A 23,213-nucleotide genomic window follows, 5' to 3' on the forward strand; every position below is an offset into this window, starting at 1 on the left:
AGCGATGATTTTGGACAGGACACCTGTGTGTTGCCTGGCAGAGCAGTTTGTTCGTTCGTTCATCAGCAGTCTGCCTTCAGCCGGTTCTCCGCCTGTGGAATTCTGCGCTTCAGCCAGAGAGGATTCCTGCAAATTCAGAACACATCCCAGCCTTCTCCATCCAAAACCCATGGGAGCAGCTCCTAAATTCTCAAACAGGCAAAGCCATAACCTTCCCTTTTATCTTTCTTTCATTCGTCCTGCACTCCTTCTCACGTTCAGGTGGACAGGTTTACCCTAAAGGGACAAGCTCAGTTCAGAAGCTTCAGCTGATCTACGTCTCTTTCTGCACTTTTACACTCGCAGAGTCTATAAAGAGACTGACGGGACAGTCAGTGGAATCCACACCACCCCATGTGGGGCAGTGGTGGCCTAGCGGGTAAGGAAGCGGCCCCGTAATTGGAAGGTTGCCCGTTCTAATCCCCGAACCACCAAGGTGCCACTGCGGCGCCACTGAGCAAAGCAGCGTCCCCACACACTGTCATGGCTGCCCACTGCTCACTGTAATGGTTAAAAGCAGAGGACACATTTTGTTGTGTCACCGTGTGCTGTGCTGTTTCACAACAACATTAACTTTCACTTTGCTTTCATGATGGTGTGGGTCTTTTCTGGGTTGGCATGCACACCACTGTACTAATCGACCAGACTGTCGATTAAGCGTCTGTCGATCACGAGTGAGTGAGTATTTTAAAATGTTGTTTTTCAGTAAGCAAAAACAACATTAATACAACATTCATATAAACAGCAAATCAATACATGAGGTAGATTTGTTTTTTGGGGGAGATTTGGGTTGGTGATTTGGTTTGACCATGGAATGATTGTTCGTGCATCACACTGGAGGTTGCAGCACCTGACAAACTGCTGAGCACAGACTCCGTATACTCTTAAAGGTTCTAAAGAAATTGTGCAAGAAGCAGAACAGGGTTGGTGAGCGGCACTTCCAAGGCCGGGGTCAGAGGAGACCGGCCAGAATATCTCAGGTTGCGTGGAGGACCACAACAGCTGAAATATAACAGCATGTTGAATCCGAAAGTAGATGGACTCTACGCCTGTCCGATAGAAAATGGACACGTACAGCAGGACAGAATGGCCTGATAAATGGCAGATTACTGCAGGCTCACGGTTTTTGCGAGGACTCATCCTTCCTCGTGTGAGCAGTTCAGGCTGACATGGAGATGCCAAATGAGCATCAATTCATGTCATGCCATACCTGCATATTGTGAGAACTGCTAAAGAATCATTTTCAAGTGATTCCAGGATAGTTTGTCACATAGCATGCATCATAAATAAGAAAACATGTCCATGCCCCGAACCAGTAGACCACAATTTTATAACAATTTCGTTCATTCAGGCTCTTCAGAAAAAGGGCCTAATGAAGATGTCCAGTGACGTTGTTCCAAAGAAACTGACCGGTGAGAGGATTTTGGCTGCATACAGTACACTTTAAATAAATAAATATTTAAATAAATATGTTCACATGAGTTTTCCTTTAAAATAAGGTCTGGACCTACTTGCACCGCACTGGGTGTCCCCACTTCGGTTCAACATGTGATTCTCCTCAAGCAGGTTGCTTAAAACTCACATGGCATGCAAACATTTGGCCCATTTAAAAGAGAAACGGGAAAACAAAAATTCCCCCTTGTACGAATGGCAACAAAAGCTGTGATTATTACACAAACTTTTTTATTTTTGGTATTTTTTAATTTAAAAAATGTCTTGCCATCATTGCAAAAAAAAATTAAAAATTAAAATTGGATGATCAATTCATCCTCTGCTCTCTTAGATATTCACATTGTTTCAGATTTTTCTGATTAACACAATTTTTTTAAGGGTGCCCAAATATTTACATGGCTACATTAAAAGCTCTTGAACTGAGATGTTCTCAACGCTAATGCATTTTTTATTTCCTGACAAAAATGACAAATTAGAGCTATGCCCTTTGTGTATAAATTGGCCAGATCTGTCAAGCTCCTTGTTCCAGGCAACCCCATGATGGCCTGTAATTTTCAACAGTTCTATCGCTCCCTTGTGCATTCAGCCAGTCCTGTTTGTTTCATGCATTAACCTCACAATAAAACCGAACTATTGCTTTCTAGAAATGCTCCAAGTCACAATTTGCTTGACACTGGAAAACTATTGCTATGAGGATTTTCTGATTGCCTCATCATGTACTGAAAATGTCCACTACTGCTAGTCTATGTAACTTTAGAAGTCGACACCCATTCGGAGGTGATAAAAGTCTGTTTGCTCCCCTCCAGTGTGGCTGGTGAATAAGGGGAATGATAGGGCCTTCTGCATGCAGTTCCTAATGCAGTTGAGTAAAGGCATGCGCTGCCCTGTCAGGTCCAAGCGGGTTACTGCAGGTCACGTGAGCAGCACAGCTTCACTCTCACGCACGAGTGCATGTTAATTTGCCCCCCACACAAATTCTCTGCCCACTGAACTTTGCGGCCGTGCCAGCTAAAGACCATGCCACGCTGTACGTCATTATTCCTGAGTCCCATTCACATAATAAGGTTTTAATTCCATACAGCCTTACATAAATAAGCTGAAAATAGGCTAAAACATACACTAAAAATACATATTTCACATATCAATGTACAGTGGGTACAGAAAGTATTCAGACCCAAAATGTTTCACTATTTGTTATATTGAAGCAATCATTTAAGTTAAATGTGTTCCTCATTAATGTACACACAGTACCCACATTGACAGGAAAACACAGAATTGTGGACACTTTTGCAGATTTATTAACAAATTTAAAACTGAAATATCACATAGTCACATAGTATTCAGACCATTAGCTGTGACACTCGTATATTTAACTCTGGTGCTGTCCATTTCGCCATTGGAGTCCAACTGAGTTTGATGGGACTGATTGGACTTGATGAGGAAAGCCACACCCCTCTCTATATAAGACCTTACAGCTCGCAATGCATGTCAGAGTAAATGAGAATCATGAGTAACTACCTGAAGAGCTCAGAGACAGAATTAAGGCAAGGCACAGTTCTAGCAAAGGTTACAATAAAAATTCTACTTAAGGTTCCTGAGAGCATAGTGGCCTCCAGAGATGCAGTCGGCAGATGGGAGAAAGTTGTAGAAAGTCAACCATCACTGCAGCCGTCCACCAGTCAGGGCTTTTTGGCAGAGTGGCCTGACGAAGGCCTCTCCTCAGTGCAAGACACATGAAAGCCTTCAAGCCTTCTAAGCACACAGCTAAAATAAAAGAGGAGTGGCTTCACAACAACTCAGTAACTGTTCTTGAATGATCCAGCCAGAACCTGACTTCAGTTTAAATGAGCATCTCTGGAGAGACCTAAAATGGCTGTCCACCAACATTTATATCCAACCTGCCAGAACTGGAGAGGATCTGCAAGGAGGAATGGCTGAGGATCCCCAAATCCAGGTGTGACAAACCTGTTGTATCTTTCCCAAAAAGACTCATGGCTGTATTAGATCAAAAGGGCGCTTTTACTAAATACTGAGCAAAGGGTCTGAATACTTAGGACCATGTAATATTTCCGTTTTTCTTTGTTAAGAAATCTGCAAAAATGTCAACATTTCTGTGTTTTTCATAAATATGGGGTTCTGTGTGTACATTAATGAGGAAAAAATGAACTTATAATGCAGCCATTTGCTAAAATATAACAAAACAAATAATACCCACTTTTTTATTTTCAGATACTTTTTATGTAGGTATATAAATGCATTTAATTTAAACTTTAAATGCATCTGTACATTTTTTTTTTATTTGTTATTTGAAACGCCATGTCTTATCGAAGTTTAACTTTTTTTAAAGAAAGCAACATAACTGAGTTTAATTTGTGAGCTACTGCTTACAATGTGAGTTCTTAAATGACAATGTGATCTGTTGATGACCTGGGTAAACTACAGATTGCATGAACCTCTTACTATAATCAGCTCACATCATAATTCCCCACAAATGGGATTGTGAACTACAAAATCCACTTTTTAAATGTATAGACTAAGCTGAAAAAGTGGGACAGTGCTGTGCTAATTTCCATATTTGTATCCATTCAAAAGTTCTCGTTTTCCGTGTCTTAAGAAAATGCGTGCTTGTTCTGAAAGGTCAGCAATTTATTCAGTAGCTCGACTGGTTTAGTGCCAGCTTGCTTTTCCTATAAGGTAAAATGAAAAGAGTGCATCTTATTCCATGAACACTTTCAGCAATATTGATATTCGGTTGTTAGGTGCTTTCTCAGACGCTGCAGGATAGGCAACTGGATGCATTTTCCACAGGCTCAGGCCATGAAGAATAGTGAAAGGCCTTTTAATTAACAGCCCAGCTCATTTGCCGGCTGTGCTTTGAAAATGCTTTTAATTTAAAGAGCTTCAGAAAACATTTATGGAGAGCTTAGGAATTACTTCAGGGAAAACATGGGGTTTTAATAAGCAAGATGAATGTTGGGGGCTGATGAGAGAAGCAAGCTTTTGACGTTGGCCACCATTGACACATCTACTGATTGGCAATGAGCACTGGTGACATGGACACTAACCAATTAAGAAATCCTCTTTTTGGAAACTAGAATGGCATCTAAAAGTGTACATTTTACCCACTTTAAACGCAGTCAGCTGACGTCACAGCCTGCCTGAGAGTGGGAGCACTCACACACACAAGATTCACGATTCAAGATTGTTTTTTTGTCAGTACAACAGTATACACAGTATACCATGTATTGAAATAATGTATCACACAGACCCCCCCATAGTGCAATCAGAAAAGATAACAGGGTGGTAGTAACCTAGTTGATAAGACACTCGCCTATGAACCAGAAGACCCAGGTTCAAATCCCACTTACTACCATTGTGTCCTTGAGCAAGACACTTAACCCTGAGTTGCTCCACGGGGGGACTGTCCCTGTAACTACTGATTGTAAGTCACTCTGGATAAGGGTGTCTGATAAATAATAAAAGAAAAATGTATATCTATATACACAATAAACTAAACTATACTAACTAATACTAAAGCTTAAATACTGTACAGATTATCTCTACACCAAGCCACTGGTACATTTCTAATAGTGGGGTGGCCACTTGTTGCATCTCACCCGTCGGTTTAAACAAGGGTTTTCTGCAACACCTTTCTGCTTGTACAAGTTTTAACCTGATATCTACATATCAGACACCTTCAATGTGTCTCAGCATCAAGTACAGAGGATAAAAAAAGATTTGAAGAGACTGGAGACGTTTTTGACAAGCTCAGGTCAGGCAGACCCCGCAAGCCAACTGCTCGAGAGGAACGTTTGTTGGCTCGAAAATCCAAGGCCAGCCCATGTTCCACTGTAACAGAGCTCCACAAGACCTGGTCACCTGAAGACCCTGAGTCAACCAGAACAATTCTGTCTCGAAATGGCCTCCATGGTCGAATCAGTGCCCAGAAGCCACCACTAAACAAAAAAAATTGAAAAACCATGTGGCATTTGCCAAGGCCCACAGTCTGCTAAAAGGATGGACGCTGGAAAAGTGGCAGAAGGTGAATTTTTCAGATGAATCTTCTGGTGAATTACACCACAGTCACTGCAAATATTGCAGGAGACCTACTGGAGCCCGCATGGATCCGAGATTCACCCAGAAAACAGTGAAGTTTGGTGGCGTAAAAATCATGGCCTGGGGTTACATGGGGGTGTGCGAGAGATCTGCAGGGAGATCTGCAGCAGGATGGTGCTCCATCACATACTTCCATCTCCACATCAATGTTCCTCAAGGCGAAGAAGATCAAGATGCATGGATGCAGTCCTTCAAGCATGGAAGTCATACAAGATATTACATTTGGATTTGTACATTTTTGTATTTGCAGTAAATTTGTTCAATTTCTGTATAGGCGACAAAACTTTTGTCTTGCCACAATTTGATCTTTCTGTCTTGATTAAATGATAAATCTTTTTTTCAGTGAAACTAATTCAATTTCAATGCATTAAACATCATTTGGTAGGGTTTTAGCTTTTCATAAGAGCTATTTCGAACACCAATTGATTAATTAAAAGTCAAGTTAATAGCAGGTGACTTTTGTCGCGGTATCTAGTTAAGCGGGATCTACCATCTTATCATTATACTGGTATCATGATTAGTGTGAATGTGGAGATGAATGAAACCTTGTCATATATGCTTCTAAACAGTTGTTTTATGTGGTTGGTTGTAGCAATAGTTCTGGCTGATTAATAAAACCCATAAAATACATTCCTGGAGGGCGTACTGAGTTTTCTTGCATTAAAATATAAGGTCACTACACCTAAAGATTGTGCCAGCTCTATATTAAGATCTTTTGTTCGTTATCGTGAATAATTCTGGGGACGCCCTCGCACATGACTAAGGTTAGTATATTATTAAAATTAACCACGAGACTCGAGTGGTACGAGGCATCCAACACGTGGAATTATTAATAACTTGCTGAAATCATGTGCTTATGAATTCATTTGCGTAATTAATTCATAACCTCACTTTTGGGCTTAATTTACCCTCCAATGGCAAGATTTAGCATGTTCTGATGTTACTAAAATGACACCACCCGAGGTTAGTGATGACGAGGCGTTTTCCTGTCAAATTCTATTCAACAGTTATCTGCGCGTCTGTCAGATAGTGGAGAAATGATTCATCTCTGACGTCAAATTTACGAAAAAAATGCCCATGTGCCCTTTGAGAGTAAGTGCATGACACACTAGAGACACGTTTTAGTTCCATCCACTCTGCTCAGGCACATTTTAGGGGGGGTAAATGACTTATTCTCGGTTCTGCTGTGGATTTGCTTCCTTGGTGGGTAGAGGATGTGACTTCGTTGGTCACCATGTCAGCAAAACCGCAGGGCCTCTCCAAACCCGCCACACATTACTCCACTGGCCAGATAATTGGATGTGCAGCCTGGTATGGGAAACATGTCAGGCAGACATGCGCAGAGTTCATAATCACAGAAGCCCAAGGGATCCCCCTCTTTCTCCTGACTGCTTCTTCCCATTGATTCCTGGGTGCATTAGCCTGCTCCAGTACAATTAGACCCAATCTGACTAGAACGGTTTAGTTCTGCCTTCTTTCTACATATGCGATTCACTGTATATCACTGACTAGCATATGTTGAGGATTTTATTGTCAGAACGTTAAAAGGAATGTAAGGTGAGGGTTTTTTCTCTTACTCAATATATTTTAATGCTATGTTTTCCCCTTGCCTTTCACCGTTGCCGTTCAAATAGGAAATCTGTTGTGAAATCTGTGTGTTGTGGTCACAGTTTGTCTGATGAAGATTGTCCATCACAAAAACGTACATAATAAAGGTATGTTCTAAAGATATGTTACACAAAACATCTAAATGTGCATTTAGAAATGTTGTATTACATATAACATAGTTACTTGTTTTGTAACTATTTAAAAAAAAGGAAAGAATCATAGACAATTTTGAGAAAACCTACAATTTTTATTTTTTTAGTAAATGTACAAATGTTCCATTGAAATTGCTACCATTAAATATATACTGTCTGTATAAATTGGATTTTATTATGAAATATTGATCCTACTGAAGAATAAGGACTAACATCTTATTCTGAGATTCAGCTTTGTGTATAAAAATCTTGAATTGTGTAGCCCATGACCGAACTGGATCCTTACTCGGACTCATCCATAAAATCCATTGTGTCTTCATCCACTTTGGCTCTGTCTATTCTGCCCTGCGTGGTGTAATAATAATCAGAGTCAATGCAGTGGGGTGTGGTGGACAGGGTAACGAACACGTCCTCTCCTCTCTCTGTCACCTTGTGGACCCTCTGCTTGATGCCCTTGGAATACCAGCGGAACGTGCGGACCTCCTCTTGAGGATTTGCAGCCTTGTACAGACCCTCACCCTCCTCCAGCGTGATCTTGTATTTGTGTTTTGGGCAAATGATGCAGAGCTTGTTGTTAATATCCTACAGATATTAGAAAAGGGGAAGAAAAAGAGTAAATTGGACCGTCTGGCTGCTCATTATTGAGACATTTTCCTGCGTCAGGTCATGCTTGATCATGACTGAGGAATGGTTTCCTCAGGAGAGGGACCCAGAGAGCCATGGCCTGGACCTCTGGACTGTCATCTCAGGCTACATTTAAGCCCTCCCCTTGTGGCCTAATTAAAAGCTACAGGAAGGACAGCACGAGCTCTCAGCAAGGCATCTTCAGGGGATCACTTTCATGATATTTCATGTGGGGGGTATGGCCAGGGTGGGCATTCTTCAGTAAACTATATTGATGCAACAATCAAATATCATTCACACCAACAAATGTTCAAGGGTAATGAGTTTATCTTGCATAGATTCATAGAAATGAAAATTTCTTCCTCATGGTTTGGGGTTCAGAGTGAAAAACATAAAAAAGTGGATTATTTGACCATCAAGAAGTGTTCACCAGCTCAGTTGCACGTGCTTATCCCTCCCAGACACACACATATACACACACAAACGCTTGTCTTGGACTGTATGTAGAAACCCTAACCGCTGTGTCATCGTGCCCACCCCAAACAGACTATTCCCTGTTCGAATACAGAAACCGGCTCAGGCTGTTAAGACACCATAAAAAGGGCTGCCACCTAACATGACAGCAAGCCAAAGAGCAAAATGGATCCCAAACCACAATTCCATTCCTCCCCGGAGGTTTGACGTGAGAAACCAGATGAGTGCCTCACCTCGATGTCCCCGTTCTCCAGCGATGACCCGGCATCTGTAAACACACAGGCCTGTTATAAGCATATGAGAGCTGAGATGAGGGCGATGGGGGATCACGCCCTGCAGCGTTTCTCATTTCTTTCACAGCATGTTCTGTAAGTAGCACATGGTTAAAAGCAGTTTTGGCAATGCCCTTTGCACGCTCAAAATGGCAAAGTGTTTCCTGAACCCTTACATTACTAGTATAACATTGCAATTATTAGTTAAGGATAAAACCAGAAATACTGTACTAATTTAAAACCATTCTCTATGTTACACCTTATCCAGAGTGATTGGGGATTCACTGGAGCAAGACACTTAACCCTGAGTGTCTCCAGGAGGGACTGTCCCTGTAACTACTGATTGTAAGTCGCTCTGGATAAGGGCGTCTGGTACATTTACATTTACGGCATTTGGCAGACTCCCTTATCCAGAGCGACTTACAACGTGCTTAAGTTACCATCGATGAAGGGAACAATTCCGGTTCACTAGGACCCCAACTATGAATACATCTATTTTATTCACTCTGTTGTAGATTCTGTACACAAGTTCGACAACAAGAAAATTACAATTTAATCTAAATTTTCTTTAAAGAGGAAGGTCTTGAGCTGTCGTTTGAAGGTGCTCAGTGACTTAGCTGTTCTGACCTCGAGGGGAAGTTCATTCCACCACCGAGGGGCCAAGACAGAGAAGAGTCTAGATGAATGTTTTCCTTTTACCTTCAGAGATGGAGGGACCAGGCGAGTAAATGCTGTAAATGTAAATGCGTAATATGCATAGAAAACAGAAGACACATATTTCAGCAGTAGTAACAGCATCTGCTGTCTACTCACTTTTTTTCCATCATAAAGACAATAGTCCAAACCCATAGGGCCAATGGTCAGTCTAGCGTGTAAGGAAGCAGACCCGTAATCGGAATGTTGCCGGTTCGAATCTCGAGCAGCTAAGCAAAGCACCGTCCCCACATACTGCTCACCGGGTTGTGGCTGCTCCCTGCTCAGCAAGGATGATGGTTAAATGCAGAGGACATGTTTCGTTGTGTGCACCGTTCACAGTGACAATCAATTCACTTTCAAAACTCCATTCCGAGAATGTCAGCTCTGTTTCAAAACGTTAGAAAAAGCAGACAGGGAAAGCAACAGATCTTTTCTCCCGCAAGAGCACGAAAAGGGTGATAGTAGCCTAGTGGGTTACACACTCGCCTATGAACCTAGAACCTAGTAGCCTAGTGGGTAACACACTCGCCTATGAACCTAGAACCTAGTAGCCTAGTGGGTAACACACTCATCTATGAACCTAGAACCTAGTAGCCTAGTGGGTTACACACTCGCCTATGAACCTAGAACCTAGTAGCCTAGTGGGTAATACACTTGCCTTTGAACAAGAAGACCCAGGTTCAAATCCCACTTACTGAGCAAGACACTTAACCTTATGTTGCTCCAGGGGGGACTGTCCCTGTAACTACTGATTGTAAGTCGCTCTGATAAATGCTGTAAATCTAAATAAAAAGGAATCCAAGTCTCCCGACCGCGGTCTTGTTCGTGCTGAAGTGAGATTTTAGCGCCACCTATTGGCAGTCCTGTCCCCCCCGATCAGAAATAAGAGAAAAATCATTTTTCTGGTGGGGAAAGGACGCACTCACGGTAACAGTGCAGGTCGATCGCGTAGAATGTGGCCTGGTGATGGACGATTAAAATCTCCCGTCCGTCCACGGTGCGAACTGACCGCTTGGCCTCCACGAGGTCCGCCTTCCTCCCCATGAAATGCTCGAACTGTCCGTTCTCCTCTGTGGACATGATGCCAAACCTATATATAAAAAAATAAAACATTAAATGCCAGGAGAAAATATATCGATCGTGGTTTGAATAAAATTTTGTTTACTGACGGAGCTATTGTACCTGCGGCAATATTACTGACTGCCAATAGCCAGGCAACAATTAACAGTTTATAATTAACCTTGTTCGAATGGCGTATAAAATAATGAGGGAATCTACTTCGCATTAAGTCCAGTCAAAATGTGGAGTAAGTTAAAGTAAAAAAAAAAACTTTTTTTAACGTTGACCCTCAATTAACACAGGTATTCACAAAATGTATTTTTAAATGTCGGGAATAAATAGGCATTTCTTAACGTACCTTTCCCCTTTTTACCTGCAAGCGTCCAGAGTCGCGCCCGTGGTCCGAGTGAACGGGTTTGGGGGTGGCGGGATGGCGGGGTGCAGGCTCTTTATCTCCGCAGGACGTGGCGCTGTGCATCCAACGTCCTCGGGTCTTATCTCTGCGTTAAAGGGGTGCAGATACTGAGCTGTCTGCATTGTATATTGCAGATAGTGATAGCGGACCATCTTCCATTTCTCCAAATCCCATTGTGTCTTTCTGCTCTAGGCTGTTTTAGATCGTAATTATGGGACGCCGTTTGTAAAGATCATGTTGTGTCGATATTTAACATATAAATTGTATAATTTACTTGGAACTGCGTATTTAGTGGAGAGATGACGTCATGTCAAAGTAAACTGGACGCACGCACATACGTACACAAATATTTATAAGCAACGCTGGTTCAACATTAAAGTAGAAACATAGAATATATCTTGAATACAGATTCATGTTTGAGTATTTTGCACTAAAATAAAACCAAATATTTCTTCATTCCACAGCTGACGATATGATTCCCCGTAAAAACTCTGACGTATGACGGCATTCGATTTTTCATGAGGTTTCTTTCGCCTTCTCAGCCAATCACAGCCATGTCCCCGCCCACAGCAGTAGGCGTGTTGCTGTGCGACTCGCCTGCGCGGTCTTTGCGCAGCCCGTCGCCTGTCGGTGAGCGTCACGCCAGCAGAGTCGGTATTTTCTGGTTTATCCTTTTAATCCACCAGCAAACCGGTTTGCCGGTAAATTTAATTTACCTGGACAACCAGCGAAGGCGGTCTAGCCGGCGACGGACGTGCCAAACACGCCTGCGCCCGTTCCTATTCTGGCTAAGCGGCTAGCTGCTTGGGCTGAACGCTTCTTGGGCTTTAGTTTACGCAGGTGCGCAGTATGTGCGCATTAGTTGTTTCACCTTTAGCTAAATAATACAGACTCGAACGTGTCCGGTGTTTCGGTGTCAAATTCCGTCTCCCACAGATTCAGTGTGTTTGTCTGTGTTGTTGTGGTCGCTCATATAGTTTTACTTATTTTATTTTTTTGCCTCGTGTTCCTCCTCTAGAGGATGGCGCTGCGAGCTTGTGGCTTCATCATATTCCGCCGGGTGGCGCAGCGTCCGCCGCCCGACAATATCGAGTTCCTCCTGCTGCAGACGTCCTATGGCGAGCACCACTGGACCCCACCCAAAGGTGCAGCCCGCGAGATGCCCACTCCCCCAATTAGGACCCAACGCTTCTGTCTGGTGCCCCTTGTTTGGGGGCGAAAGGTTGCGGGTTCGAATCCCGAGACGCCGAGGTGCCACTGGGCAAAGCACCGTCCCCACACCTCGGCGCTGGGGTGTCACGTGACAACCAATCACATATTTCACATATAACACTGCAGCACAGCACACAGTGACACAATGAAATGTGTCCTCTGCTTGTAACCATCACCCTTGGTGAGCAGTGGGCAGCCATGACAGGCGCCCGGGGAGCAGTGTGTGGGGACGGTGCTTTGCTCAGTGGCACCTTGGTAGATCGAGATTCAAACCTTCTGAAGGAGGGCCACTTCCTTAAGGTTAAGGTGCTAGGTTAAGTTCCCCACACACTGCTCCCCGGGTGCCTTTCATAGCTGTCCACTGCTCACCAAGGGTGATGGTTAAAAGCAGAGGACACATTTCGTTGTGTCACCGTGTGCTGTGCTGCAGTGTTTCACAATGACAATCACTTAAATTTTTCAAGGGCTCTAGGTCACAATGAACTTGGCTATTCAGAACCTCACGTTGTTTTAGATATACTTAAGCAAGTCACTTGCTTTTAAGTATCAGACTATCAAAAATTAATACGCCGATAACAATTCATTCAAGCGGCATCTAAATAACTCGAAGCCTCATTTTTTTAACTTCAGGACACGTCGACCCAGGGGAGGATGATCTCACCACTGCTCTGCGGGAGACGCGGGAGGAGGCAGGCCTCGGCCAGGAGCATCTGCGAATCGTGGAGAATTTTGTGAAAGAACTTCGCTATGCAGTTCGTGGGCGGGACAAGTCTGTTCTGTACTGGCTGGCAGAGCTGCCGGACCCCAGCACGGCCGTTACGTTGTCGGACGAGCACCAGGACTTCCGCTGGGCTCGGCTGGAGGAAGCCTGTGCGCTGGCTCGCTACCAGGACCTCCAGGACACGTTGAAGGAGGCACAGCGCCACCTGTTGACTGCAGAGGGGAAGCAGTGATCAAGATAAAAACACTGCAGTAAAGATCAGGGGTTCTCGAAACATGATCCTCTGAGGTTCCCTGGCAGAAATTACTTGATTCTAATGTGGCAGTTTGAAAGCGCAGCACCCAGGATTGGAAATTGATGGATAAATAAATGTAGATTAAAAAGTCCTACAGTTAGAAACAGGACAAAGTCAAACATCCTTCAGTAAAATGGTCTGTAGTATCTCTGCATGTTTCTGTTCCCTTAAGTGCCAGTGCATTGTTGGTAATGTGCCTCTAGTTGGCAAATAAATTCAATCTGGCCAATTTCTACTTCACCACGTGTTCCCACAAACAGCGTTTGAGAGAACGCATTGACCAATGTTCAGCCCTGTTCTGTTTTATTACCACAGGCAATAATAAATCATAACCGTAACCTCTATGCTTATTTTGCCTTAAATTAGAAATGTGTCAATTAACCATTGCAAGTTTAAAGGTTGTTTAAATCAGAGATGTGGGGATGGGGATCTGGGGGTTGAATACTTTAAAACAAAGACTGTTGGCTAGGAACCTTCACTTGTCCTATAACATTTCCGTGGACGGAGTCCGTTTTCAGAACAGCCTTCAAATTCCTCAAATTGGTCATTTTTGAACTCTCACACTACCATCCTTCCACTGCAAGAAATCACTTGGCTTCAGAGTCCAGGAAGTGGTGATTCTCCAGCCCCACCATCTTCATGCGGCCAGTCAGAATGAGGAACTATTTCTGTAATCATTCATTAGTTTACTGAGTTGGGAGAGACCAACCCCCTGTTCTAGAAGGCCATATGTAGATAACAATTCTTCTCAAATTAAATTAATTATTGCACTTTTAGATAGTTCTTTCACGAAGGAACCGCTCCCCATTTCTACCATAATCACTGTCCTTAAACTAAGCAAAGAAAAAAGGAAAATGCATTGGTGACAATCAGTGTGGCCTTAAGGTTTAATTGCGACAGAGTTTGTAACCCTCATATGTACACACATGATAAACATAAAAAGGAACTTTATCGGTGATCTAACAAGCAGTCTGAAATGTTCTAGCTCCTGTACGGCATGTCAAACATGCTCCCAAGTTCAGACGACGTTACACATATCTGCAACAGAAGGCTGCATTTTTTTTTTTTTATAGCTCACAAGTGATTTGCATCCTTTTAAGTGAATCTTTGTTTTTAAGCGTGATCTTAAATCTCCCACAAGACTACAGAAACACAAATTAAATCTAAATGAAATTTAAAAAACAAAACAGGATACAAAAAGTCACGTGATTTGCCACAGCTCGAAGACCCAAAGATTCTTCTACAATGCATTCATCCTTAACTCTGTGGGGATGATTCTCAGAGCAATTATGAACACACAAAAACAATCATCAAAATCTAAATAAATTCTGTTTAGACCACAAAAAAAAAAAAAAAAAGAAAAACTTTTTTGGGATCGCTTCAGAGAACATTCATTGGAAAAGTCCACACTGGAAAGTTTGCCCTCTTGTACATGCACGCTTCCTGGTCTGTAACGCCCATGCATCGCCAGATTAGCCATGTTCCTTTGAATGACGCGCGGAACAGTTCCTTCAGCGGTACCCCTCAAATTGTCCAAAAAAAACTGAAGCGGGGCCTAACTGGTTGAAGGAGCAGATGTCGGTTCCAGAAGGGCCGTCGTCGCCATCGCATCTTCAGCGAACTAAAACAGAAACCCACACGCACTTGCATGCTCTTCTCACGAGTACCGCATGGGAGAGAATGCACTGCAGCTTTCGGCGAGATCCACGAGTCCGTCACCTCACGTCCCGCCTCGGAATCCGCGACAGATTTCTGACCCCAAATGCAGGAACGAAATCAGCGTTGAAAAGAAGAAAACCAAAAATTCAATCAAATTAAACAGAGGAAAATGCAGAAGGTTACAGGCAAGCAGCCGCAGGTCATCCCGGTTGACTATGTATCGGATCGCGCTCGGTCCTGCTGCTCTAAGGTCGAATGAGGGCACCGCAGCGCACCCCGCAGGAGCAAACATGTGATGCGCCGATGAAGGGTCACAATACGCTTCTACGTCCAGTGACCAACAACTACCTGGCGTACTCTGCGTGTGCTCTGGTACCTTATCAGCTTGCGTGTACTTTTATTGTTGTTGATGTTGATGATGATGATGCTGCTGCTGAAGTTCTGGATCTGCATCAAATAAAGCATGTGGTTCACGAAACAAAGGGGCTGGTAGACTTACCCTTTCATTTAAAACACTGCAGATATAATCTGGTTATAATCTAGCACAAACGTGACCGGAGGAGTGAGGGTGATGGCCTACTTCTGAGTTCAGGACAATCCACAGTCTGCACCATCCTAGGCCAGATCTACTACTGTGATAGCTTTCCAAAACCTGAACCCCCTAATTCCTTATGCCAACAAGTTATATTGGTAGCACACACCAATCCCCTCAATTAATTTTGAGATCAGAGCAGGACACCTGGAATAATTCTAGCTTAATGCTTCTCACGTGAAATATAATTCTAGAACTTTCTAAAGCAAGGGAACAATCAGCCATATGAAAAATAAATACAAAGTTTGATATGGAAGGCAAATTGGAACAGACCCTGGGCTTGGAGGTGAAGTAAAGGTGAAAGCTGTGAGCGTGACCAATTACACACGTTCGCTCACTATTTTTGCATTCTCACCTTAACATTATTCATGCACAAAAAAAAAAAAAAAAAAAAAGTGTTGTGCCAGATCGGAAAAAAAACGACAGCAAAAGAGACAAAGGGAAAGAGCAATTAAAAAGAAAAAGTGCAAGGCGTCAAGTCAGCAGGTGGAACACAAAAAGAAATCCTCCTCTAAACCCCATCGTTCTTCGATAGAAATAATAGCCGAGGTTTAGCTGGGGGGTGTGGCTGCAGGTATCCAAAAAAGCCCTGAGGAGCACAGACAGCGGTGAGATTCGGCGTTTTTTTTCCCCTCACGATCCCGTGAAGTGCCGGAGCAGGGACAAAATGAAGAATCAAGGATGCTACTCCCGAGGTCAAGGTTCAAAGGTTTTTTTCTACAGTGGCGAAGATCATTTAATGGGCAGAGAGTAAGAAAGTCTTGACAACGAGCAAATTGGGTGGGAGGGGAAGTCATGGGTCAGGATGGGCGGGGTGTCATCAGGACTCCTCGTTTCCTGAGTCTTCCTCGTCCTCAAAGCAGTCTGCACCCATTTCTCCTCCCAGGCCTCCAGCCTCAGCCTCCTCCTCATCCTCCTCTTCCTCCTGAATGTCGTCATCGTAGAGGTCATCGTAGAGCAGGTCGGAGCTGCTGTCGTGAGAAGGCACTTTGGTCTGGATGCAGTACTCCGCCAGCGTTGTGGGCACCTTCACGCCATCGCGCTCCGCATCTGCTTTAGTCGAAAGCACCTGCTTCCTGCAGAGGCCGACAGAAAACAGAATAAACCTCTGCTTTCATTTTGCCAAAATGAAACCACACAATCCAGAACCTCGAAAACCTAATCAGGACTCACCCAGCGCGGGGCATGCGCCATTAACACACACTCTCACACCTATGGCCAATAGAGTCAGCTATTCATCTAATGTGTATGCCTTTGAACAAGGGGAGGAAACTGGAGGACCAAGAGAAAACCCACCGTGACGTGGGGAGAGCATGAAAAATCCACACGCACATAATGTGAAGCACTAGATTCCATCCCAGCTCACAAAAAGGAACGATGACATTCACACACCGCCCCGGTCGTGTTGGAAGGACACAAGGACTGGGACTGGCTGTCACAAAAGCCCTCAACTCAACCTAAATATAATAGAGGTCAATATCTGAAGGAACAGACCAAAATGTTTGCACCAATAGAGGTGAAGAGCTACACAAAATAATAAAGTTATTTAAATTGAATTAAGAGCAGGCAAACTGACGAATGTGAAACGCGGGTACCTGATGATTTCTGCATACTCCTTGTCTTTGCCCTTGCTGTCTCTCCATTTGCGGAACATGACGGAGGCATCCACATTGGCCGGGGAGAACGTGTTGGGCTCGTTCAACAGGGAGATTACGCTGAGAAGGATGGTTCTAAAACACAAGGCATAACACACACACGGAGCATAAGACAAACACAGATACACGGCGTAAAGAGGCACGCTGCATAGAGCAACCTGATACTGAGACTTATTGTAAACACGACAGCATTCCAGTCCTTCTCTGGACAAATGTGTGTGTGCGCGTGCATGTGTGTGTGTGTTGGGGGGGGCTCAATGTGAGTAAACAGAAGGAATTTGCGGCCGTTTGGAATAACCGGGAGTTACGAATGATTATATCCCAATCAAGAGTGTAAATGTTTGACTTTTGCAACATTCTAGAGCTACAAACAAAGTTTATGCAAGCAACGTGTTCATTTTTACCTGATGCTACTCTAACATAACTGGCAATCAGTGTGTGCAGACGGTATGCTCGTTCACACAGCTCAAGAGAATCAGTGTGGGAAGGACATATGCATTCAGGCTATGCATTCATGTCACATACACCTGTGTGTGTGTGTGTGTGTGTGTGTGTGTGTGTGTGTGTGAGAGAGAGAGAGACAGACAGAGTGTTTTGCTACATATAGAGGAAGCGCTGATGTTACAACACTTTAGCCATGTGGTTACCTTCACTATCTTCAGTAAATTTACAATGGAACTTGTAGAGTTGTAAGTTAATTTTCACATGCCAGACTAAGAAAAATACTACCATAGATGATAAATCCAGGGTATTTAACCATGTGTGGTTTAGTTTCGGTGTGGTTCATTGTGCATGATCCTCAGCACAGTGAGGTGCAGTGTGCTTGTACATGTTCATCACACCCTGTGCACTATATAGTTACAGTTTACATGCAGTCCAGAACACAGCACCACATTCAGGGGGCTGAAGGTTTTGGAAACAGTCCCTTCATCTGCTTTAGAAGGTTGGAAGTCACAATACCGGACATTCTGTGTTGGGTTCCATCTCTCAGAGGGCAGCTCCCCACTTTGAGGGTCATCCACAGGTGGGTGAAGGATGGAGATACACACGTCACCGTTCTGCAGAAGTGCACAGATGTGCACACACGAAGAGAGAAATAAATAAATAAATAATCGGTGGTATCCAATGGTTCAAACATTAATTTTGAACATGATAAAGGTGACTTAACTCACTTCGTAGATGTTCGGGTGCCACATCTTGGTGAGAAAGCGGAAGGTTGGAGGAGAGTATGGGTAATCAATAGGAAACTTGATGTGGGCCTGTGAGCAGAGAAAGAGAGAACATTTGATCAGAATAACACAATTCTTCTGTGGTATTCATTTTGTGAAAGAGGCAGCCTTTCAATCTGGATATAGCTAATGTGTTATTAGATCATGCACACTGAGCACTGGGAGTTGGTGTGACATCATTGTGTCTGCAGAAGCATAATCGACAGTGCTGGGTGGAAGGGTTTCTTGTTGATGGATATGGATAAAGAAAAACATATTCTGTATATATAATAGTGAAAATCACTATTGCAGAGAGTTGAATGGGTGGAGATGGGCCCGTCAGTAAGATGGGAAAGGTGTAACTGTGATGGCAGGAATTTGCAAAGGCCAGTTATCGCAAACTAACGCAATTTAGAAATGCTCATATAATAATTTTGCACAATATGAAATGTGCACACTGACTTTTAGGGTATATCAACATTATTTCTTATGTATATACATGGATCAGTTGTAACATTACGACCACAAACCCAATATCCCCAAAGTGCATGTTGGTGACATCCACTTGCCTAACACAAAATGTTGTCCCACCCACTATGATGAAATATTCCATGTTCTTCACATCAACATTATGAACAATGTTGTGGGTGATTCATATACAATATATAAGATTTTCTTATTCCTGTATTTATGATCTGGTTCCCAGAAAAGGTGCTGGATCTTCAGCATACCCCTTATTTTGGAACTCCGCATGGATTACTCTTTTCTGACAAATATCAAGACCTCAGTAATGACAGGGGACCCATGCTGCTAGCAGTTGTAGAAGACACGTCACCTAATTCACTAGCAAGGGGGAGAAACTAGCAGCGAATAGCATTCTCCCCCTCTCTCTCTCCCCACACACACACCATTTATATCTGTCACGGTAAAAATAGTAGCTGGGAGTACCATCAGGGAAAACAGAGTGAACAAGTTGTGGGGGATGAGGAGGGGAAATAAAAAGTGGGAACAGAACAGAAGGCACATAACTGTTGATCTTCAGTTCCATTCCTCGGGTTTACTGTGGGGGTTTTTTGTTTAAGTATTGATGTTCAATAACGTCAATTACTGAAGATAGCTAGCATGATAGGAATTAGTTTCATTTGACAGTCTATAGTGCTGAAGCTCTGCTGTCAGCGTTTAGGTATTAAGTTGTGCACAATGCAAGCGTAACAGGGTTTCCATTTCAACGGGGACTCTGCATTTCAATGAGGCAAATGTAGACGGAGAGGAAATAAATACCACAGCATTAAACGCACACAGACAACACACACTAGGGGCGGGCCTATATAGGATTTCTCAAATCTTGATTATTTCCATTAAAATTATATATATAAAACCCAGTCACTGGGGACGCGGGTGACAGTGTATTTGTTGGTGCTGGTCACAAGCCCGAGTAAAAGGGGAGGGTTGATTCTTGCGCCAAATCAATCATGCGGACAACCAGCCTGGTTGGCCTAGCGGGTAATGAAGGTTTGTGGGATCGAATCCCGAGCCGCCAAGTTGCCACTGAGCCAAGCACCGTCCCCACACACTGCTCCCCAGGCGCCTGTCATGGCTGCCCACTGCTCAACAAGGGTGATGGTTAAATATAGAGGACGCATTTAATTGTGTGCACTGGGTGCAGGGCTGTGGTGTCACATGCGACAACTAATCAGCTGTGGTGACTCCTAATGGGCGAAAACAAAAGATGAAGAAGACTGATCATATCTAACCAGGTTGTTTTAAAGTTCCAGCAAGTGAAAGGAGGATGACCTGGTCTGGACAATGATGGACAATGTTCGTGTATTTTGTTGTTAATCAGATAACACTAACAAGCAATATGCAACTAGCTGCAGCCACCCATAAAACTATGAATTTTCCATTCATTCAATCAATAGAAATAAATATGTGGGAAATGAGAAATCAGTAATATTAATTATCTGCCAAACCAAAACACACACAGCCGGTCACAATTCAGTTTTCAGTGTTCAGCATGGCCAGACCTTAAAGTAGCCCCCCTCATAGAGCGTGTTGGGGGGTCCAAAGATGGCCACCTCCCAGTTGTAGAGGTCCGACTCCTCCACCAGTGTGATGCGGAAGCCTTCTACAGGCTCCTCCTGTAGTGACTTGAGCTCCAGCATCAGAGCCTTCTGGGAGCTGGGCATCTGCTGGTGTGCCATGTCGTTTCTGCACAAAGAGACTGGAACGGTAAGTACGACAGCTTTAAGACACTGTCACAGTTTTGTTGTATTTCTAGTCATTTACATTTAAAGCATTTATCAGACGGCAATATCCAGAGCAACTTACAATCAGTAGTTACAGGGACAGTCCCCCCCTGGATACACTCAGGGTTAAGTGTCTTGCTCAGGGACACAAGTGAACCTGGGTTTTCTGGTTTATAGACGAGTGTGTTACTCACAAGGCTACTAGGTTCTAGGTTCATAGGCGAGTGTGTTACTCACTAGGCTACTAGGTTCTAGGTTCATAGGCGAGTGTGTTACCCACTAGGCTACTAGGTTCTAGGTTCATAGATGAGTGTGTTACCCACTAGGCTACTAGGTTCTAGGTGTATAGGCGAGTGTGTTACCCACTAGGCTACTAGGTTCTAGGTTCATAGGCAAGTGTGTTACCCACTAGGCTACTAGGTTCTAGGTTCATAGGCGAGTGTGTTACCCACTAGGCTACTAGGTTCTAGGTTCATAGGCGAGTGTGTTACCCACTAGGCTACTAGGTTCTAGGTTCATAGGCAAGTGTGTTACCCACTAGGCTACTAGGTTCTAGGTTCATAGGCGAGTGTGTTACCCACTAGGCTACTATCACCCTTTTTAGTCATGCATTTAGAAACGTGCAGACACGTCCTGAGTGGCAGGTGCACAAAAATGTAAAAGTTTTAAAAAGCGAATGTCAATAATCAATCGGATCGCCTCCTTAACAACTTGTCCAGACTTTAAGCGGCTTCCTACCAGCTGTTCTGGGCTCAGGGAGACACTTTGAGAAGAAGTTCTCGCTACGGCGGCGGCTACACCTGCCGGGGCGCGGACAGCTCACAGCAGTGCGGCGGCGGCGGGCAGGCGGTAGGGCGGCGTCTCTCCAACTAGCAAATTTCCGCGGGGCGAAGGGCGGGGATTCTCCGTCTCCGATCCGTCCTCGCTCGGCCGCCGGGTCTCACAGCCGATCCGGCGCTTGTTTACATTAGTTCGGCTCCCTGGCTGCTCCCCGTCATGCGCCTCCGCCGAGGGAAGGGGGGGGGTTCTCTACGGACAAACTCTCTCGGCCAGAGCCGCCGGTCCGCCGCGCCACGGGCTAAGTACCTTGGCGCCTCGGAAAGGACGAACTCCGCATTCGCAGCGACACCAGCGCGCTACGACCACCGACTCGTTTTCTCCCTTCCTCCCTGTCGACGCTTCCGGTTTCCCCTCTGCGTGCCCAGTGACGTCATCACGTTATGCGTCGGCACGTCCCGTTGCACAACGTTCCGTGCTGGCCGGTGAAACCGTACGTTCCGACGCGTGTCCAGCACAACGATATGACTGATAAATGGACTTCTGTCGAATTTGTAGATTGTTTTCGTGCTTTAATATATTGTGTGTAATTGTTAAATGTTGATTATGTTTTGGGACCTGAAGGCTTTGCACAAGTGATTTAATTTATAATGCACTTCACTGCTACTACAAACCTTTAAAATACATTATGCAGCACATATGCAGCACAATAATTTTTTTAAGCACAGCTGCAGCTTTGGTTAACGTGACCAGATGTTTCATGCCAGGGTCAAGGACAGGGACACTTAAGCAAGGACAGGGTTTGTGAAGTAATACTTGAATTAAAAAGATTCAAAATTAAAAAGCCCTAAGTTCTTGCTCTGTGATTGTTTGCCATTCTCTAATTAATATTAAAGTTCCTTTCCAATCTTCTGATTTTTTTATCAGTTCTTGTTCTTGTATAGTGTGTGGGGACGGTGCTTTGCTCTGTGACGCTTCAGTGGCACCTTGCTGGCTCGGGATTCGAACGGGCAACCTTCCGATCATTATCCACTAGGCCACCGCTGCCCTGTAACAATACACGTACGTGTAACGTGACCATACACCTCAAATCCCATCTCGGACCTTGTGTGTGTGGAGTGTGTTTCCTCCAGGTGCTCCAGTTTCATCTCACCTTCTAAAAGGCATGCATACTATTTCACTTCTCTCTGAATTGTCTGTAGGCGTGACTGTGTGCCCTGTGGTGGACCAGGTGGGGTGAGTCCCATCCTGGGTGAGTATCTGGGATGGGCTGCGATGGGCTCTGGTGGCCTCCACCCTTAGTTGTATCAAACGGTTATGGAAAGTAAGTGAATGAGTTGATCAAAAGTATAATGGCAAATATGAAGATCACACAGTTGACAGCGGCCTCAAAAGCAGGAAATGAACAAGAAATATATTCAAGTTATTCAACTACTGACTGCAAGTCGCTCTTGATAAGGGCGTATCTGCTAAAGATTTAACACACTGAATCTTTTTATTTTAATCCCTATGGCTTTTAATTACTATAGCTAATTTCTAGCACACATTAGGCTTGTAATCTTATTACAGAAGAAATGTTTAAATCACACAGTGCTTTAATTAAATAACTGTAGTTCGGGGGCAGTGGTGGCGTAGCGGTTAAGGAAGGTTGCCGATTTGAATCCCGATCCACCAAGGTGCCACTGAGGTGCCACTGAGCAAAGCACCGTCCCCACACACTGTTTCCCGGGCTCCTGTCATGGCTGCCCACTGCTCATGCAGGGTGATGGGTTAAATGCAGAGGACGAATTTCACTGTGTGCACCGTGTGCTGTGCTGCTGTGTATCACATGTGACAATCACATGTGATACACAGTTATAGAACCTACACTGTATCCTTTCCCCTCATACATTTGGAAATGGAGGAAATGGCAGTGGCCTCAAAAGGCCACATTTCTAAAGA

General features: G+C 44.0%; 3 protein-coding genes across 11 annotated transcripts; 1 reads left to right on the forward strand and 2 right to left on the reverse strand.

Moving 5' to 3' along the window:
• Positions 1-7,447: 7,447 nt before the first annotated feature.
• rfesd (Rieske (Fe-S) domain containing) lies at positions 7,448-11,089 on the reverse strand. 2 transcript variants are annotated; one of them, XM_028971940.1, is made up of 4 exons: positions 10,866-11,089; positions 10,360-10,523; positions 8,699-8,733; positions 7,448-7,949 (listed from the first exon to the last, which is right to left on the reverse strand). In XM_028971940.1, the coding sequence occupies exons 1-4, from the start codon at positions 11,057-11,059 to the stop codon at positions 7,650-7,652; spliced, it is 693 nt and encodes a 230-aa protein (XP_028827773.1). In that variant the 5' UTR covers positions 11,060-11,089; the 3' UTR covers positions 7,448-7,649. The 2 variants fall into 2 exon arrangements, with proteins under 2 accessions (XP_028827773.1, XP_028827774.1); XM_028971941.1 differs by having other exon boundaries at positions 10,851-10,983.
• A 426-nt stretch (positions 11,090-11,515) lies between these two features.
• nudt2 (nudix (nucleoside diphosphate linked moiety X)-type motif 2) lies at positions 11,516-13,477 on the forward strand. 5 transcript variants are annotated; one of them, XM_028971942.1, is made up of 3 exons: positions 11,516-11,561; positions 11,926-12,052; positions 12,750-13,477. In XM_028971942.1, exons 2-3 carry the CDS (start codon positions 11,929-11,931, stop codon positions 13,070-13,072), a joined length of 447 nt encoding a protein of 148 aa, XP_028827775.1. In that variant the 5' UTR covers positions 11,516-11,561; positions 11,926-11,928; the 3' UTR covers positions 13,073-13,477. The 5 variants fall into 5 exon arrangements, with proteins under 5 accessions (XP_028827775.1, XP_028827779.1, XP_028827777.1 ...); XM_028971946.1 differs by having other exon boundaries at positions 11,517-11,608; XM_028971944.1 differs by having other exon boundaries at positions 11,519-11,557.
• A 521-nt stretch (positions 13,478-13,998) lies between these two features.
• Positions 13,999-21,687, reverse strand: ube2r2 (ubiquitin-conjugating enzyme E2R 2). 4 transcript variants are annotated; one of them, XM_028971936.1, is made up of 6 exons: positions 21,234-21,687; positions 20,274-20,457; positions 18,214-18,300; positions 18,002-18,099; positions 16,982-17,116; positions 13,999-16,462 (listed from the first exon to the last, which is right to left on the reverse strand). In XM_028971936.1, exons 2-6 carry the CDS (start codon positions 20,448-20,450, stop codon positions 16,207-16,209), a joined length of 753 nt encoding a protein of 250 aa, XP_028827769.1. In that variant the 5' UTR covers positions 20,451-20,457; positions 21,234-21,687; the 3' UTR covers positions 13,999-16,206. The 4 variants fall into 4 exon arrangements, with proteins under 4 accessions (XP_028827769.1, XP_028827770.1, XP_028827772.1 ...); XM_028971937.1 differs by having other exon boundaries at positions 20,274-20,470; XM_028971939.1 differs by lacking the exon at positions 21,234-21,687 and adding an exon at positions 20,578-20,630.
• Between the last annotated feature and the right edge of the window lie 1,526 nt (positions 21,688-23,213).

This window comes from Denticeps clupeoides, chromosome 3 (assembly GCF_900700375.1).
Source record: "Denticeps clupeoides chromosome 3, fDenClu1.1, whole genome shotgun sequence".
Lineage (NCBI taxonomy): Eukaryota > Metazoa > Chordata > Actinopteri > Clupeiformes > Denticipitidae > Denticeps > Denticeps clupeoides.

Coding starts and splice junctions, on each gene's coding strand:
- rfesd (XM_028971940.1), bottom strand. CDS start 11,059: ATGGTCCGCTATCACTATCTGCAATATACAATGCAGACAGCTCAGTAT. Junction 8,734..10,359: donor GATCGACCTGCACTGTTACC/GTGAGTGCGTCC, acceptor GTGTGTTTACAG/ATGCCGGGTCATCGCTGGAG. Junction 7,950..8,698: donor TGGAGAACGGGGACATCGAG/GTGAGGCACTCA, acceptor TAATATCTGTAG/GATATTAACAACAAGCTCTG.
- nudt2 (XM_028971942.1), top strand. CDS start 11,929: ATGGCGCTGCGAGCTTGTGGCTTCATCATATTCCGCCGGGTGGCGCAG. Junction 12,053..12,749: donor CCACTGGACCCCACCCAAAG/GTGCAGCCCGCG, acceptor TTTTAACTTCAG/GACACGTCGACCCAGGGGAG.
- ube2r2 (XM_028971936.1), bottom strand. CDS start 20,450: ATGGCACACCAGCAGATGCCCAGCTCCCAGAAGGCTCTGATGCTGGAG. Junction 18,301..20,273: donor ATGAGGGGGGCTACTTTAAG/GTCTGGCCATGC, acceptor CTCTGCTCACAG/GCCCACATCAAGTTTCCTAT. Junction 18,100..18,213: donor GGCACCCGAACATCTACGAA/GTGAGTTAAGTC, acceptor GCACTTCTGCAG/AACGGTGACGTGTGTATCTC.